The sequence below is a fragment of the Stegastes partitus genome, unplaced genomic scaffold (genome assembly GCF_000690725.1).
Source record: "Stegastes partitus isolate 25-593 unplaced genomic scaffold, Stegastes_partitus-1.0.2 Scaffold3681, whole genome shotgun sequence".
NCBI lineage: Eukaryota > Metazoa > Chordata > Actinopteri > Pomacentridae > Stegastes > Stegastes partitus.
The window spans coordinates 29020-49110 of NW_007581412.1; the positions used below are offsets into that span (position 1 = coordinate 29020).

The following is a 20091-nucleotide window of genomic DNA, read 5'->3' on the forward strand; positions in this document are numbered from 1 at the left end:
CATTACGGTGTCCAGTTTCGCGCTGATTGACGTTAATTTGACATGTATTCAAACACTGCGCTGCGTAACTTGTTAAAGTGTCACTTTGACGACAACAGCGGCGACACGCCCCGCATAATCATCCATAAATCACGACTAAACGAGCAGCCTGAGCGGGAGGAAGACGCTCGGTAATGAATGGAGGAGAATGAATTTTTAAGTGGCACGTCTTAATGACGCGCCAAATATTTACACGCGAACCATCTGTGTGCAATTATCACGTCAGCGATGGCGTACAGAACTTTACAATGAGGTTTCTTTGTCCTTCAGTTTATTTGCAAAATAAAGCGTCGATCATTGAAACATTTGACCAGTTAAATATATGACACAAACATTTTTTTTTATTGACGGATAAGAACACAAATAGTTATCTACAATGACAATGAGTTTTCTAGCCTTACAACAGTTGGAATATATTGTTGTTGTCTTTTTTTTTTTTTTTTGTACATAAACTGAAAATACAAAGTTACAGTAAACATGCCTTTTGATAAAAATATCTTTACAAAAAAATGTACATTTCTATACAACAGTTGTCAGTTACACATCTCTACAAGTCCCGCGGTTCTGGTTTCAACCTGCAATGATCCCGACAAACTGCCAGTATATTGTTGTAAGTCAAACTTAACAAAAAAAGTCATCTTCCTAGCCTATTGGAAATAAACAAGACTATTTACAGGGCGAACGAAAAGCCAGTGTTGAAATGTTCTGAAGTGACCCAGATAAAATACCACAGTTAAAAGCAATGAGGTTTTTTTTTTTTGTTTGTTTTTGTGTGTGTGTAATTTTTTTATTTTTATTTTTTGCAAAATATTTGACACGTCACCATACGGTTCATTAAGTAACAGGCTACCAGCAAAATAAAAAATAAAAAGATAAACATGTAGCAGAGCCATTTCCTTTAAACATGTTTCTGGATACAAAAATAGTGCTAAATATTACACGTTATCATCGGTCACCAGACACTGAGTTTTGAATGAGCTGCTGCAGGACAGTCTTTTTAATTTTTTTTTTATTTTATGGATTTTTTCAGGCAGTGCTGCCGAGATTGACTGGTGCGTTCATGAACTTGTGCGAAGTGACTTTTCCTTCACATTTTGAGAAAGAAAGAAATAAAAAAAATCCTTAGTTTAAAGGGTCAGTTCACCCAAATCACACAAGAAAATATTCTTACTCATGACTTTAGGAGCCTAGACCGGTGCTTACTGGCTGCAAATGTACATTTATTTGCTGTATCCAAAGTAGGGGTCAACCAATATTGATTATTAGTAATAAAGAGGAACAATAACTGATATTTAGCGGATTTAGCTACAAGAAAAATGAAAAATCTCAGCGAGAAAATTTAGAATTCCACCACATTCCTCACTTATATTTTGCATTTGTTAAATTAAAAGAGAACTTTTTTAATATTTATCCCTCAGCGTTGATGGATGAGCTCAGTTCGACTCAGTGCATAACCAATAAAAGACCACAGATAGTGGCGACTTGAATCAGAGCTTAATTAATTAATTAAATCACTATTTTAATTAGAAATTCCAGCAACTGCAAAAACGCTGAATATTAGCTCTGATGATTTGTTGCGACGATGAATCAGTCCACCCCTTGTTGAAAGCAGCTGTATTAATTAAATTACACTGCAGCTCATTAAGTGTTAATGGTTTTCATTGAAGCCTTACGTAACCCAAGGTCATATAAAACCATAAAAAAAATAATAAACTACCACCAGAAGCATGTGTTGATTTCTCAGCCTAATTAAGACATTGTTTCTGAAATGAAAAAGCTTCCTCTTGAATTTGCAATTTTTTCTATGTTTCAAGCACCCCAAATTAAATTTCTGTTACCTTGATTGCACGGTGGCGGCTACAAGCCTCGGGGGTAGATATGTGAAAAGAGCCCCCCGTGCACATAAAACCACAGATATCTGCTTAATGAGAAACCTCCTGCAGGTAAGAGATATTTTTTTTTGTAATTTGGGTGAAACAACCCATTAAACCGCGGTCTCGTAATTCAACTTTCACATATATGAGGACCGAACGGTGCCGCTCCAAACGGCGGCAGAGCTCCGTTTGATTTCACAGCTGCTTTTAAACTGGTGCTGACGGCTAACGGAGACCAGGTGTGTTAACTTGATCACTCGGCGGCACCAATTAGTCTGATGTGAGAGATGTTAGCTTCTGGTGGGACGAACAGTGTTTTCAGCTCAATGCACAGCAAACCATACAGCAAACCAAACGTGAACAATTACCCAATTTGGTAGAAATGCAAATGTTCAACTGCTTTTTTTTTTTTTGGTGGCAGTTAACCCAATACCAGAGCAATCCCTCCTTGTTAACAACTCCTACTCTTTGAAAACTTTCCAAACACCATTCAGCTGGCTTTTTTTTTTTTCCTGCTGTAATCGAATCTCAGCTCATGTGTATCTCAGCGAAACTAATGCCACCGAGCAATCAGCTGAGACACCTGGTTCCCACCTCCTGAAACACCGCTCATTGTTTGAAATAACTTTACAGTGGTTACATCTGATTAGTGAGAAAGGAAGGAAAAAAAAAAAATGAGAAGAACGGTTTGAATAATTAACAGCAGAACACGCTGGCATCCAATCGCTAGTGACATAATTCAATTTGCAGTAATTTATTTGTAATCTGGTTAATTAGAATTGCTCAGATGAAGCTCAGGCTGCATTTTTATTTTTTTTTGGTAGCGGTTCCAGCGGTTTAAACTGACGAAAACAGCTTTACCGTTTCGTCCACCAAACTACAGGACAAATCATCCACCGCCGCCTGGATCAGCTTCGTCTGAGCGGCTTTAATATTCGCCCTCATGTGCACTTTGTTAAAATAATCTCATTCAAGTTGACTTTAATGCAGCATCAGCCGTTCAGTCATGTTAGATTAGGGCCGAAATGTAAGCGTTCGGAATCGCAGATCTCATTCTGAGATGATATCAAAGCCTGTCGGTGAATAATTTAAAATAATCCAACTGTTTCTTTAAAAACTGCTTTGCCTACACGAGATCGGAGTCGAAGCAGAAGGTAGACGGCGAAGGAAGGAAGGAAGGCGTTGGCTCCTCAACAGCGGCAGTCCATGTTGGGATGCACAAGGCTGAGCGGGGAGGAGCGCACCGAGACGCTGGGGCACTGCTCCCTGGCAGGAGGCCTGTGCCAGTGTTGGCTCCGTACCACAGGAAGCCCTTTCTGCTTCTGAATCTTGGCAGGAGTTGGAATATATGATGGAACAGCCCCACAGGGCATTTGTGTGATAAATGGATAAAGCTGGATAAAGTTATGCTCACAGCTATTGGCTTATGTATGAGTCAAATCCGAAGCAGACGGCAGTGATGTTTCATTCATTTGCGGAATATCACACTGCGGCCGGCAGATTGTTCTGACTGTCATTTATTCATTTGATATTTGAGGGGAAAGAAAAAAAAAACAAAACTGAAATTCGTTGTGAAATTACAGCGCAAGCACATTTCATAAAAAGCAGCAACGACTGGTCAACAAGTTACCGTCTTCCAACATAATGTCATTTAGAAATCAAAAGAAAACCCTTTATTCTCTCAGTTTGTATTTTTTCAGGAGCAGAATCAGTGTCGTGACGCTGGCGGCTTCTTGGATGTAATATAGGTTGCACATGAAGTAAACTCAGGCCGATGCATTGAAATGAGTCTTGAATACATTTTATTTCGAGAGCACGTCACATCTGATTTGTGCTGCACAGCTGGGCATCTAAATGTGATTCGGCATCTCTTGAACACAACTTACAGTCCTGAATGAGTGTCTTGATCCCTTCCGAGAGCCTTTTCCTGTCTCTTGAAGGTGAAGATGAATTCTAATACCACCGAACCAGGAGCTTCCGCGCCCTGAAGAGAGGAAAAAAAAACTCATGAAAACACTTTTACACGACCGCGTCTCCTCCTCAAACATGGCGGCTGTTTATAATGCTGTAAATCTGATGAGGATTAGGCGGACTTTTTAAAGCTTGTCCGTTGTGAATGGCCTTAGAAATATCTCGGGGAGTGCAGAAACTGTTTTTTTTCTGCTAGCTGGAGCTGCCTCTCTAATCCTTCTGGACATGACTTATTGAGGTTCTTCTCGCTGTGATTTTCTATCCTTGGTAGGCCTGCAAGCGAAAAACATTCACGCATTCTCCACAACCTCCAGTGTGATTTTCAGGTTTTTAAATGTATGTGCTGTGAGGAGGTTTTTGTGAATTTGCCACCGACAGAATGTTAAAAAGGCTGACATATGGAAAGGAAATGGGAAACTTAAGTGTAACATGTGGTTTCCTAAGAGGTGGATAGAACTGGGACACCAGCTGTCTGGAGAAGCATATGGGGATAAAAAAAACTAGCGGCGTTGTTAGCGGTGAACATTTTTTGCTTGTATATAAAGAAACTTTAGAGTAATGTTCATTTTTATCAACAAAAAAGGAGGACTGGCTCTGCTTTACTGATTTTTTTTTTTTTTTAAATAAATGCATCTACAATCCCACAAACCACAAAAACATGCAGATCACTGTGTAACATTTGCATAAAGCTAAGCTAATGCTAGCATAACATTAGAGCTGTGGATGTCAAGTTAACATTAATGTGACTTTAAATTGCATTGCATGTGTGTATTTAGTCGATAAGGCACGATTAATGGCGCTAATCGTCCAAATTTTGTATTATTTTGGGAAAATTCATTAAAAATATTAAACATAAAGCTAAAGTTAGCCGTGATTAGCTTCATTGGCTGCACTGGTGCGGCTAACTTTTTCATTTCTGCACATAATTTAGGACTTTTTATGGTGGCTTTTGGAACTTATTAATACATGTTAATCATTACTTTTATTTTTAAAAATGTATTTATTTACTTTATATATACATTTATATTATTATATATTATTATATTTTTTTTTATTTGTTTTTTATTGAATTTCCCTTCTGGGATAAATAAAGTATTTTTCATTTCATTTTCCCCCTGATTTCCATACAAATGGCTCATTTCTTAACACATTATGTAGATGACAGATAGATATTTTTCTCATAAGCATGACCTGGGACTTAAAGCCACCCAAAGGTCGCCCTTCTTTGCTGTATCATTCTATTCTGGCTCTTTTCTGCCGCCTGGCACTGAAACGCTGCAGAGAGAAAGGCTGCTCTGGTGGCCATGACGCGTTTCTTGGAGAACGCTGATGCTCCGACAGCAAAAGCTCTGCTCCCTGTCGTACTTTGGCAGCACTTTTTGTAATAAACGCAACGCATAATGTTGGCTGTTCTCCTCATACCTCAGCGGATCCCACAGGTTGAGAATTACTTGCGGCGGTGGGTGGTGAGATGTGACTCAAGCAGTTCAGAGGGCGAGAGTGTAACTCAGGTTGTTTTCTGGAGCTGCAGTTTGCAGACGCCTCATATGCAGAATGTTGGTGAACGCTACGATTGACTAATGTTCCACAAACGCCTCAGCTGGGAACAGAGGGAAGCCTCTAGTCCCCGCTCAGTCACTGCAGTGCAATTCAGACAGGTGTGCATCCAAAGACTTGATTGGAAAGAGAGGAAGTAACACATTCTAGTGTGTTGAAAAAATATATTCCCATTACCTCCCACACAGCCTGCTATTGGCATCAACGCCCGATCACACTTGAACTTGTTCTATGGCACTTATCCAGGTTGTTTTCTCCTGACTAGATCCCTGCTTGTGTTGTATCCATAGACTGTATAAAAGATGGACGTAGCAACCGGCCCTGAAAAATGAAGCCAACCCGGAAGTGTCAAAAACCTGCAATATCACTACGTCTGGTAGTCCTGGCTCCAAAAAGCCCTGGCTCCCATAGAAATGAATTGGAAAAGAAGTGATCACAGATCATGAAATACTGCATTCCTACAGCTCAGGATTTTTTTCTTATTAGTTTTCATGGTCAAGTCCAGAGATCAGGTGGCCAATCTGAAAATAAATCAACATTGAATTTTTAAAAAGTCGTCAACATTTTGCAGGGCAAGGGGCGTGGCTGACTTGATTGACAGTCGACCATACAGACGAAGTGAGCAGAAGGCGGTAAATGTGGGCGGGCAGAGAGGGCCCGCCTCTCAATCCATCTGACCAATCGCTGCTCCTATGGCTCCGCCCCCCTCCGACGATTTTTGCGTCACTGGCTCCAAAAATCCAAGATATCAACCAGGAAGTAGCAAAACCCTGGCTTCATTTTCTCAGTGCAGAAACCAACGGGTGACGTCACGGTAGCTACGTCCATCTTTTATACAGTCTATGGTTGTATCTGCTCTCAGATCGCTTTGGAAAAAAGCAAAATGAAATTGTAGAATTGCAGTTGAAACTGAGTGGATTGCACAAAAAACCTCTTTGTATTAAATCTATTATGTTGTCATATCTTGTATTCCATCTGTTGTAAAAACGACAACTTGTAGTTTTACAGGATGCTCCATGTTGGGACTAGTTCTCGGTGGACTCTCCGGTGGCTGTCTTGTATTCTCACAGTGACACTAAAGCAATTACAGCAATAATAATTATATCCTGGTATGACTTGCGGATGTATTAACAAGAATTGGACAGCAGACTGGAAGACAGCGCCCAGCCGCTGAAGTAAAAACTGCTAACCTGTTGCATGAGCCAAAAAACATTTCCCAGTTTGCTTTTGCATTGTGCGGCCACCTGCATTAGTGTCTCCCTGCCCACAGACTTTACATTGGGATTACACCAAGCAAATAAAACTCACTTTTTAAGCACTGGGAAAGTTTGCAAATATAAAAACTTCCATGGATTTAAATTGACAGGTGTTGCTGCTTTTTTTTTTTTTTTGCTGCAATACTTTGAGCGACCGCTTACAGAACACAGCAGAGAGACTGGGCTAAATGCAGTCCCTTTAATACATCCATCCATGGCATAAATAGATAAGCAATGCCTTTTTCAACCATCCTCGCAAAAGTAGAGAACTGTAACCATGACAACCGTACACATCAAAGATGGTGACAGCTATAGCCTCAGATGGTTTCACACAAAAATTAAAAATACATCAACTGGACTAAGCCACGATTCCAAAATAAATTAAAAATGTATGAATGATATAGCGCCCTCAAAAGTAGCACCGCTTCCTGCTAAGTATCCCAAAGTGCAACGCAGAGCATTTCAAAGACGTGAAGCCGTCTCTGCGTCAATTATTTCCAATGTGACCAAATCTGAATCACTGCTCACTTCAGGAGGCTGAACACTTATTATACGAGGAGCGGCGGATTAGAAGAATTTCGGACACAGCTTCAAATTGCACCGAAGTAAAAGAGACAGGAATAGAGTGATTTTATATTTTTGTAGATCGGAAGTAAAGTTAAACCATCAAATGGCTCAAATTTGACCGAAATTAAAAGCTATTCCCTTTAACTGACCGACAGACTAAAAGATTTAATTAGGTACCATAATTAACAGCGCTTTGAATCCTCCGAGGAACGCAGATTTCCATTTACTCGTCCAGCAGCAAAACTGTACCAGAGCTTACTCAATGTTACATCAACAGTCTGCGACTCCTAAACGCTGCCAAGCAGCCCCCCGCTACGAAGAGCTAGCCAGCGCCAAGCCAACTGATGATGTGTCTGCATCATTAGCCACATCCTGAGAGGCGACGGGCGGCAAACTCTTTACCTTAGGCCTCGCCATTCATACCCTCCTTCCACACAACTCAATTAGATGAATGTTGTTTATGGGCAGTTCTGGCCCATTGGAATGCCATTATTGCTCCCTCTGTCGAATTTGGTATTAGCCGCCCTTCAGTGACGCTGGTCTTCCAAATGTCATGGAGCTTATGACTTAGGAGATGATTAACGGATGTTTAGAGATACTGAAGGCACAGTTGAGTAGCTACGCTTTTTTAATGAGGACCGGATGTAAAGCCTGTAATGACTAGAAGAGCCCCCCAGAAACTTTTTTTACAGCCTTGTTGAACAACATCATTGTAACGGACACTCGGAAATCCAAAACTCTCACCTGATCTCAGTTGTCGATATCCGATACGTGGTTTTCTATCTGAAAAAGAAGAGCACATAGGAGGGGGAGGAAGGTAAGAATCACCAGATATGATACAGACCTTTTTAACTGCCGGTTGTATTTAATCTTTTTCTAAAGGTCGTTGCTGAAATAGGCTCAACAAGAGCAGCCGTGCCAAACCCGGCGAAACGCTCTTTGTGCTACATTATCACAAGCTGTGATCAATGTGACCTTCAGGAAACAAATAAATCTCTTCCAGCGCGTCTCTGAAAAATAATCTCCTCCATTAGCGAGGGCACAAAGCTTTCATCAAGGATAGCGCGGCCATTCTCACCCACTTAATGGTTAATAAATATAGCATAATAAAGAAAGCATGGTCAGCGCGCGGGCCGTGCTGAATCCAGACGAGGCTTTCAAGTCACTCCATGAATTGTGAGACGTGAAGTAAAAAAAAGAAAGAGCGGCTGTATAGTTAAATTTACTGTTTGGAGCGCTGCATAATGTTGAAGCGCTGGCTGGTGTCTTAAAGGCGTGCGGATAACTGTCATTAAACTAAAATATTATTGCATGTTAAAAGGTCAGTCATCTGAACGCAGCAGTGTAACCAAAACAGTAATTTAATCTTTTCAGTTGAAATGCACCATTGGCATTTCAAAGTAAAGGATGGAGGAAAAACACATTATACAATAAAAAAGATTTTTTTTTGTGCAGGCGGCTCTCAACAGACTGAAATCGTTTTTTTTTTTTTTTTGTTGGAGCTGCAGTCCATTTTTCCATTGAAATCACTGGTGTAATAAATGTGCGTCTAAGCCACAGCTGACTGAGATCAACTGTCTGATTGAATACGATCAATATAAGCTTTGTGGGAACCGTCACATCAGTGGAAAGACTGATGAACGCCGCTTCTCGAGTGAAATTAGAGCTGAAGCGCTGAACTTTTTTTTGTTTTCGGACTGTTGCTCGGACAAAGGAAGCTATCTGATGACGTCACCTTTGAGAAATTACAGCCCGAGTAGATAATTTAGTTGGTAAATGACAGATTGATGAGGAAAGCTGCGACTTTAGTCATTAATCTGTGTGTAATCTTTGAGTGCTGCTGTTTGTTTAGGTGGAAAAAACACTACATTTGCATAAGAGTATTGGTGAATACTCCAAAAACAATTCTTTAAAAGTCTGAATTCAACTTTAGAGCAACTAAGCATGAAAACAAGCAGTCTGTAAAAGCATCACCTTGGGTTTAGATAGCTGGTTAAACAAGATTACTGGTTCATAGAAAGCACTGAGATTTAATATACTTTAAACCAGCGGTCCCCAACCACCGGGCCGCGGACCGGTACCGGGCCGCACACATAGAATAAAAACATTTTATTGGTTTATTTTTATTTCCAGCGGAGTCTGCAGGGTGTTTTATTTTGAAACATGACTAGCTCGTCTTCCCGTCACTTCGTTTCCCGCACTTGACTGCTAAACGAAGCCGTCAGTCAAAAACAAACGTCTCAGGAGAGCTGCTTTGGAAAGTGGCCGAGACTTGATGCTGAGACAGAAGAAGAAGTAAACATGTTAAGCAATAAAAATTAATTTTATTTATTTATGAAACTTTTCAATAGAAAAAAAACAATGATTATTTGTTATGTGCGTAATGACCGGTCCGTAGAAAAATGTCTTGCTTAAAACTGGTCCGTGGTGCAAAAAAGGTTGAAGACTGCTGCTTTAAACTACTTTTTAAAATCATAACTAGCCTCTCCTGGACAGCTTCTCTTGGCTACTTCTTGACTGACCTTGTGAAAGGAAACCTGCTCTGTACTGTTGGACATCCACCACTTCATGGCTGGATCCACACCGGCTCATGCCAAGTCTGGTCTTTAAACGCTCTCCTATGCGTCTCGAGCCCGGCGCTTTAATTATAGCCCGGCGAGTGTGTGTGTGTGTGTGTGTGTGTGTGTGTGTGTGTGTGTGTGGGCCCGCGAAGAGCCTCGCTTCCACTGTTTCAGCTCGGGGTCGACAGGGAGAAACTGTCAGTCCGGGCGCCCTCACCATTCACTCATGTGAAACCCCGCTCCCTCAGATCTGTGGCCATGAATAATTCTGGAAAATTAACTTTCAGAAGGCAAAGACTTGTCTGCCCACTTGAGATCTCCCAAAGTGCCTCGCACTCTCCCTCCCTGTCAGCCCCTGTCAACCGCTCCTCTTACCAGATGGTGGCTGCCCTCCTCGTCGTAGTCGTCCTCGCCTCCGTCAGTCATCTCTCCCGCCTCCACGTCCAGCGCCCCCTCGCCGGCCTCCTCCCCGGAGTTTTCCGCCGTCTCTGACACGGACTCCTCATGCAGGGAGTCGCAGTTGTCCTCGTACTTTCTCTGAGCCTCTGAGGGGAGGGAAAAACGAGGGCACGGAGAATGAAGTGTGATCACAGTCTGTAGTTTTCTTCAGCAAAGTTTACTAGGCTGCCTTTTTCGGTTTCCCCAAGTTGTGCAGACACATAAAATCTGCCGGTCTCTCGGGGCCGTGCTGCTCTTTGCCGTCAAGTGGGCAGAAGTGGTTTGTCCTCAGCGAGCCACCGAGTGACTTGCACTCTGTATGCACTTTTTTTTTTTTTAATGCATTACTAAACAGTTATCTCTCCATTTTAACCTCTGGAGCCGTCTACTGCAAGGATTCTGGTATTTCAACTGCTGTGTATGTTCAACAGGAAATTTGAATTAAAAAACCCAATCTGGGGAACAAACATGCATTCTGTGGCCTAAACGACCTTCACAGGGAGCTGCACTCTGACGCCGTCCTGCAGTGAAGGGCATCTATAAAGACCTCTCATACAAACTGAGTCAGCGGGGTGTTGACACCTGTCTGCCGTTATGACGGAGAGCTCCGCCGCTCTTATCTCCCACAATGTCACCAAGACTTATGGCCAGCGTGAGCTCCTAATTTCCCTCCCTCAGTGGTCCCTTTTCCCTATTCGTCCTCAGACTCCGCCGCCCGTTTCTCACCAGATTCGACTCTCTGCTGCTTCTCAATCTTCTCCAGGCGTCCCAGCAAAGAGTCGATCTTCATCTTGATCTGAGTGAGCTCCCGTTTAATCGTCTGGAGCTGGTCCGTCTTCACTGCTGAGGCACAGAAAAAAAAAAAAAAAAGAAGGCAGAAAACGTCTTTATTTTTCGGGCTGCTTTTAAGCTCGTCCTAATTTCGCTCGTTTTTTTTTTTTAAAAGGGAGCACAGATCGTCTGCCGTCAGTTTGGTTTTCAGCATTTGGAAATCATAGCATCACTCTGAGTCACACTTTCCTCAGGGAAGAACATCTTTATCTGGCCAACTGAAAAGTTACCCAGCTAAAACTGTGGACCTGCTGCTTTCAATTTGAAGATTAGTGCACGGCTTACGCCCACCATGCTGTGCAGCGCTGCTCAAGTTTCACTCAGTGGTGCCAAATATCTGCACAAACTGTGTGCTATCTTTCAGTGTGCTGACATTAGAAGATTCTGTAAAGCATGAGGATATATATATATATATATTTTTTTTACACCTTATGATAGAATCTGCTTGCTTGAGTGCATATGGTAAATTTGGTCGCACTTACTGAAAATTGATCTCTTCTCGCTGTTGCTGCTGGACATTAAATGCATTCATCCGGTGGATTTTATGAGGAAACAGCCACATGAAATAGGGTGTATTTGTATCTGTGCTGTTAGCTGATAAACCGGTTGCTCCTCTGCTGTATTTCTGATAAAGCAGCTCCTCCAGGAGTGAGGGGGACGAAGAGATGTCCAGTGTCGGCTGAACACACCCAGTTTACATGAATATTTGATTTTTTTCCTCTTGTTTAAGAAAATTACTTAATTTCATCACTGAATTTCTGTCTTAATAACTTCAAAATGCAATGATCAGAAGTGGTAATAGTGCTCATTTTGTGACACTCAGTGCTAACGAATGGCTCGAGGAACACGACCAAGAGCCCCATGTGTTGCTCCAGCTTCTAAACGCCCCAGAATTCAATCTAATCAATCATCTATAAGGTGCACAAAGTCCCTTTTCCAACAGGTCAGAGCTACACAAGTAGGACCTAAACAACACCACAGGTGGCTTTATTGTTGTTAGCACTACCAATTTGTCACATAGAACATGACAAAAATTCAAACACAGCATTTAAAATCTGTGTAGCTCAGAGTAAAGTGAAATAAAATTCTATATGAAACCGTATCTATGTTCATGCATTTCATAACAAAGCAGTTCTTCTAGATTCAGGGGCGAGTTATGAAAAAAAAAAAGGATTTCATGCACAGAGAAACTGCAGCTTATTTGCAATTTCAAATATTTGCATACTGGTTTTACTACAGGGTGTTTAGCAGCCACAAGGTTAGGAACCAGTGGATCTTAATATAAAATGATTATACACAGTATTTTTCGTGTGGTGGGTTAATTCTGGGTTAGTTGAAATAAGGGCAGAAATAAAACTACCTCTCTATTAAAACAATACCAGCGTCTTTCAATCCTATTTTTTGCATTTCCTGCCTGATTGTAGCCTCGCTAACAGAGACGTAGGGAAACAGGGGGCTCAATTTTCTCTCTCACAGCTTCTGTTTACCACCTTATGAATAATTGCTCTCCCCCTCCCGCTTTGCCTCGGCTCTCGGTGTTCGCTCCACAATACATATCTGAGGTGAACGAAACACAGCCGCCGTATCGTGTCGAAGTCGGAGTCTCAACCTTAATACGAAAAATAACAGCAGCAGGAAATAATAATAAAACAAAAACATCTGAAGGACGTCGCCGTTAATTCAATCTGGTCCGTCTGCCGCTGAAATGAGGGTGTAACTCCTTAGCAGCTCGAACTGAGCAGATTAAAGAATTTAGACCATAAAAGTAATAAGATAATCTTATTCCTTAACCCTCGGCGGCTGCAATGTGTCATCTTTCGAGAGGGGGGGAAAAAGGGAAGAACAGACGGCAGAAGTTGAGAAGAAAACATAAAATTCTCTTTGACACCTATCAGATTCTGTCAGGGCTGGAAAGAGGATGGATGAGGCGTTCGGTAAACAAACCCACGAGTTCCTGTAAAGCTTCAGCTGGAGAGAGAAAAAAAAAAAAAAAAACAGAGACAGGAGACATGCAGAAAAATCAAAACACTACTTGTCTGGTATCATGTCTGCATGTGGCTCTTTGAGTTAGTTTCTTTGATGTATATTTACACCCACACCACATCACAATGCGGCGCCCCTTCCGATGTCTACGCGCCACTTTGTATGATCCAAACCCATGCATAAAACATACACATCTACATTTAGAGAAGATGTCAGCGCGTGATAAAAAAAATAAATATACTGACACATTACCTTGCGGAAAGCTACATTTCCCCCAAAAAGGACATTTTAATCATTCACTAGAATTGGTGAAAAACAGCACAACAGCTGGCCCCCACCAGGATCCAATGCATGTGATATTTGCCAATGCATGACTTCTTTAAAATGGAGCAGGATGATTAATGTGGCAACAAGAGAGAGAGAAAAGCAGCGTATAATGGCACACTGAAGGCAATGCATAGGTAATATGTGGGCAGAAATCCCAAGATCTACTCCGGTGTTGTTTTGCAAAGCAGCCATCAGCCTTAAATCTACAGGCGAGCAGAAAAAATCGACCTTTCTGGACGGGATAAAAAGGGCTAACACATTGGATATACAATCATATCTGGATGGAGGGGTGGGGGGGGAGACACGCTGGAGTGTCACTATCTCTTTCTCACCTGCCTCCATTTGTACAAACCAACATCCAAGAATAGGCACACACATATACGCTCACTTCCCTATGCCAACATTATCTGAGCCCGCTCTGGGCAGCTTACTAGTCGTCCTTTGATGATAAGAAAGTGTGGAACAGTTTCTAATTTATCGGGGGCCTCCAGGCCTTTTTTTTCCCTTTTGTGCTATCAGCCGCATAAGCTGCAGAGAGAAAACATACACGCCCTAATCCAACATCGCTTCATCAACACGGCATCTTTAGATAGCCCCAGTTAAAGGAAAAGGCCTGGAAAAAAAGGGCCATTGTTATTTAATAAGCATTAGGGGAAGATTTAGGGAATGAGTAATGAGGCTAATTTTAGGACCTCGTCATGAACTGCGGACATTTTATCTCGGGGATAGTGAGGATCTCTTGAATCACTGGTCTATGAAGATTAAACTGGACAAAGAGTTTTGGGGGCTGGTGGTGCCAATGTCACTCAGACTCTAGCAGTTGTTGAAAAGTTACCAGCTTGGACACATGGACGCTGCAGGGATTTATGGTGCACTTTACTTTGCCGTACTCATATCCGTGCCTGTTTTGCAAAACATCTGCATTTTTATTTAATATCCTAATCCTTTACTTTTATTGCTGTAAAACTGCACATTTAGCTTTATATATGTGGAGTATAAACCATTTGGCGTTGGTGAATTCAACCACATATTTATGTGTTTTCGTTAAAACTGTCTTCAGCTCACCGGTTTACACTCCTAAACGCGGGCTGGGAATGGGGTTTGTTTAATTATTTAGCGAGGTATTCGGTTAAATTCTCATCCAACTTTGACAAACTATTCAAAGCTTCGCAATTCTGGCTGCGCTCATCATTTCAAAAGTCACAATACCACTGTTAAAGCAGTTTCTTAGATTCTCTAAGATGTACGAACAAACAGAATGGAGAGGAGAGCGAATCATTTGTTATTTATAATGTCAGCAAATGCTAAAAAGCAGAAAAAACGTCTGGGTTCGTCTGACCGACTGTCTAGATTTTTAGTTTATCATCACAAAAGCGCAGAAAATACTGCAACTTTGAGCAGCTGGATTCAGGGAGTTTTAGTCCAAAACAGCAATTTGGTTCATTTTCTCTCGATCAGATAATCGAATAATCAACTAATCAATGATGAGCCAAAGAACTTAGCTACAACTATACATTTTCAGTTAAGTGAAGAAATAAGGAACATTTTAGCAAAGAAGGCCGACAGAAAAACGTGAACATTATTCAGAAACCACATATTAGATTCAACAAGTAGCTTTGAAAGCTTCTTAAAGAATCCTGAATTGAAATCTATAACGTTGATGTCCAGCCCCCCACCTCAAGAAGCCAATCTTCTGCTTCAACTGGGAAACATCCAACCAATCATGTTGCAACGCTGCCTCAAGCATTGAGTCATGAAACTGTACGCATAACTTATGGAGTGGAAAAAAAAACACCTTTTAAACCTTGTTTTGAGGCAAAATCACCCAAACATTTTTTATGGATTTTTCACTGCAGCTGTGCTTTGCCCGTTGAAGTTGCAAGTATGGCTTTCTCCCTATTCCTTAAGTAAGGGTTTGGTCTTGTTAGCCTGAAATACATGCCCAAGAGTATTACCGAGATGACTGCTGAACGGCAAGCCTTGCTTAGATATCTGTGACTCACACCCAAAAAAAAAGTCTGTGGAGCAGTTACAGCCTTGTTTCAACTGACTTAGCAAGCTGTAAAAAAGTTAAAGCACTTGAACTGACAGTCTCAGAGGGCTTAGTCTGAAAAACCCACATGTATCCGTCTTCATGATCCATGCATCTGACGGTTGTTTGTTTTTTTTTTTTTTTACCCCCCTAAAGTGAATTATAACTTGCCCAAGTGGTTCAAACTGCTCGCACTAACCCACCCCGTTGTTTGGACAAGCTAACCTTATTTCGCTGTCCAATCTATCTAGGCCAAAGTCAATACAAACAGTGATTTTTCATGGTCCTGGCAGGGGCAAATTAGTCTCCCAAACATACAGCCGCACTGCTTAGACAGAGAAGAGAATTCATTGACTCTGTCCAAAAAGAGGATGGGAGATGGGCTTTTTTTTTTCTCCTCCCCGCCTTTCTGTGTAATACCAACTGCAGCTGGGTCCTCCTGACAGACCTCACCAAGCTGCTCGCGCTGATAACACTGGCCTAGACAGGCAACAATGAAACAAACACTGTAACCAATTACACAGGCTACGGATAGAGACTAACATTTAGGAAAAACACAGCTGACCACAGCTCCACAGAGATCTCTCCCACCCTCAACGCCACCCACCCAATCTCACATTAATTACATTTAGGACGCTATAATGCATCACCAGTTAATCAGAGGGACCAAAATGAGATCCAGATGGATGCCGGGCGACAGGAATAGCGCCGTTTGCTGAATGGGTGCAGCTCGGAAAGCTGGGATTATATTTGTGTTTGCGATTTAGTGTTTTGCTCTACATTACAGTGTGGCTTGTTCTGAGCTGCTGGAGTGAATTAAATAGCTTTTTTATAGTGGCGCGGCGCAAGTGGCACGGCTGAATTATGCCGGCGTCGCCTTTTTTTTTTCCCCTTTCATGGTTTTTGAGATTTGCATTAAGCCTTCGGTTTTTCAAAAAGGGGGACAGAATGCCATTAGCGTAATTAGGCCGTGTTGTTTTGCAGGAAAAAAAAAAAAAAGTCAAATCTGAGCGGTCCGGCGTAAACACAAGGCAAGTAAAAGAGCACCTTCTTGTACGTACGTTTGACCCCGGAGGAGGAGGATGATGTGGGAGGTCTGGAGGATGAGGAGGAGGAAGAGGAGGAGGTTTTGATGGGGAAGGAGGTCTTCCCGCGGCGGGAGGAAGGAGCGAGCACCCTGGAGCGCTTCAGGGGGATCACGGATCTGGGTGGGGGGGCCACTCTGCCATGGTAGTCAAAAAGCCTAAAGAGGAGAAAAACCTCGAATATTACACGTCTCACACTTTTTCTACGATGTCACAAGAGGTCCTGCAGCATTCAGAAAAAGCCCATCGACTAGAGGTAGAAGGTTTTTCACTTTGTCTCACTATCTTTCTAAAGCCAGTATTGTATTTAAAGATAGATTCGCTACGCATTCATCTTCCTCTCTCCAAACGGCACACATCAAAACAAAAGGCAGACATTTTGGTTCATATTTAGTATCCCTCTTTCCACACAGCTATCCAGGTCACTGCACGCATGAAAATAATCCCTTCATTTAAAAGAGAGAAGGATGGAGAGAAGAAGGTGCTGAATGTCAAACGATTGCGTCTGCTCGGGCTGCTGCTGTATGTGACGCCGGACTGTCACGGCTCTCAACAAGTTTGACATTTAGAAAAATAGAAAAATGTCTCCGCAGATAAGCGCTCTGATCACTGGCGGATAAATGAGAGAGAAAACAAGTGTTCCTCCGTCAGCATGTCCGAGCCGCATGCTCGATCCGCTCAGCCGTTTTGACAAGTTGACTTCTTCAAGGTACCTCGGCGGGAAGGTTACGGAATTAAATCTGACAAGCGAGACTCTTAATGAGGGCGAGTCAATCAAAATCTTCTCTATTGACCAGCCACTGAACCCTTTCCTCCCGAGCAGATATTGTCCGCTCGTAGCTTAGCAATTATTATTACAGCAGAGGCGGCCTGCGAAGCTTCGGATTTGTGTCGACGTGGCCGCAGTAAGAACAATACTCTGCGTTTTAGCCTTTTACAAATGCAAAGCGCAAGAGGAGAAGCATAAGCGAAGGGATTAAATTGTGTTTTCTGCTGTAATGAAGCATGAAAACAGTAGCATGTTCGGTCTGCTCACTACAGCAGCAACAATATGTGCATGGAATTAGCTCAAATTTGGAAAAACCAAGAGCAAAAAGCTCAAATTAAGCTGATTCTACTGCTATCATCGCAGCATTATGCATCTAAATCTACCTCCAGTTCCCAAAACATTGTATGTTGTGCAGACTGTGGAAGTATAAATAAGAAGGGGATCCAAAACTTTGAGATAAAAATTAAACTTAAACAGTTCAGGTAAATTTATCTTGACTTTAACTCTTGTTCATTTACAACAAAACCAAATAACAGGGTGTTTATTTGGGCACCCAGTGGATATCAGTGATTGTTTCCAGCTCATGCTCGCTGCACACAGTCAGTCCAGAGAGATTTTAATGTCTTACTGACTCCCCAGTGTGTACCCAAAAAATGTCACCAGATTTATCTCTTGGCACTTTATTGAAAAATAGATGTAAAAAAAAAAAAAAGAAAAAGTTGTGAAAAGCGCCTTTAAAGTTGCCAAACCTGGCAAGAAAACGGCTAAGTTGCCAAGCAACACTGCACCCGAGGCCAAGCAGCGGATCGACGGCGCAAACAGCATTAGTTTGTGGGGTTACAACCAGTTCACAGCGTTTCCCCACTGTGTGGAAAATGGTCCTGGAATCAGTTTAGGCGAAAGTTAGCGGCTCTGTGCTGCCATTTATTGGATTTAAGTTTACACTCCAGAAATCTCTGCCAGGGGTGCCCTGTCAGGTGTTCCTCATCCCAAACCCTCTTCTCTTGCAATATTTAAACAAATAAAATAAAATTAAGCAACTATGTGAAGTAAAGAGCCAAAGTTTTCCTTGTCACATTTACAGGACTAGTGTAGTTCATAATTCATATAGTTAATTTGGTAAAAATGCAAATTTCTACAGAACCATTTACATACACATTGTTAGTGTTTACACATTAGGTCATAAATAATTCACAGTATATGTTATGTTACATATTTAAATTGTTATTTGCCCCTTTAGGAGAGTTGCATTTACAGTAATCTCAGTTGAAGGCATTCATGATTCTGATTGGTTGTGGGGGTTACATGAAAGTCAGAATAAGGAAGTTGTGTTGTTGTTAAAGGGGCCTAAGTAATTGGTCTCCATCGTGCTGGTTCTCCTTAGAAAAGTGATCCAACCACCACATATTAGACTTGGACTAATTACGTCTACAGTGCAACAGAACAATGATGTTCCATTATTTCTGCTGCTTGGATCAAGAACTGGTGACGATGTCAACTTTTGGTCTGTAACATGTGAGCTTTAGCCTATTTATGTAGCCTGAAAACAAGATTACTGGTGAAAGTTACCTTTGTTTTAGAAATGACCAATAATTTAAATGATAAATCTGCCACTGTGAGAATGCAAAGCTCAACAGGTGTTTCAACACTAACTGAGGTGGTCGCTAGTTAATAGTTTCCTTAAATCCCAAATCTGATTTAACAGTGAGTTAGCAATGTGAACAAACGTGAACGATACATACCTGCTGTAGAAATCATCCCTGTAGTATTCGTAATCAAATTCATATCCACTATGAAAGAGGCAGAAGGGGGGAGGGGATGGGAGACGAGAGGAGGAGGAGGAGGAGGAAGAGATAAAGAAGAGGGATGGATTGTATTAAAAGGAGCCATTTTAGATCTGTCAAAAGTAAGAGGATCAAACTCAAGCTGCTTTGACTTGAACGGACACGGTCTAGTTTACGCCTAAAGCTCATCGCAGGTTAAGCAGCAGCAGCAGCAGCAGCAAGCCTTCGCCACACTGGCGTGCACAGGCCGCAGATCAACAAAGATCAACAGAAAAGTTTTGGAGGGCAAATACAGTCAGAAAATGAAAAGGAGACACAGACAGGGAGAGAGAGAGTGAGAGGAGAAAAAAAAAACATCTTTTCTTAGACCCGAGAGAGGAAAATCAATGTTACACGCTCAGGATGGCAACTGATTTAGAATTCAGAGAGAGAAATAAAATAAAGAGAAGAGGCGAAAAAGAAGGGGCTGTTTTGAAATGCTGCTGTTCTCACAGGAATTTTAATTAGGATTAATGCATTACTATTTCAATTTCGACTAGTATACTGTTGGTTTTTTTTGCCTCTCCTGTTCCTCTCCCATGATTACCATATTACATCCTGCATGTTTCCAGCTGCAGCTATAAAACGCAAATGAGGGTTTAAATAACAACAATGCACAAAGCAATACATTAGCGAAATAAGACGTGTAATGAAACAAACCAACAATCGAGAACGGGGTAAATCGGCGGCAAAATAAACTTCGCCAATGGACGACCAAGGAGATGGAGAGGCGTCCCAGCGAATACGAGTCTAGACCTCTGTCACATTAGACTGCAGTAAACAAGCACCGCTTTGATCTGTTTGTGACCAGGAGCTGTGTACGGGGCAGAAAATCAGGGTCATGCTTAATGAAGCTTATACAACAGCATCTCCTTTGAGCTTTACAGTCTTGTGCTGAATAAACTCCAGTCAACACACGGAAATGTGAAAAGAATTAAAGACTCAATTAGAAATTCAAGGTTCAAAAGGAAAAAAAAA

The 20091-nt window shown here is 41.8% G+C and overlaps 1 protein-coding gene across 1 annotated transcript; it reads right to left on the reverse strand.

The window, feature by feature from the left end:
* Positions 1–3698: 3698 nt before the first annotated feature.
* Positions 3699–19080, reverse strand: LOC103376146 (RNA-binding Raly-like protein; the record flags this gene model as incomplete). The annotated part of the gene is made up of 6 exons (XM_008306515.1): positions 3699–3897; positions 8009–8047; positions 10201–10370; positions 10990–11106; positions 16498–16679; positions 19033–19080. Coding segments are annotated over 5 exons (550 nt in total), but the record flags the coding sequence as incomplete, so codon positions are not given.
* Between the last annotated feature and the right edge of the window lie 1011 nt (positions 19081–20091).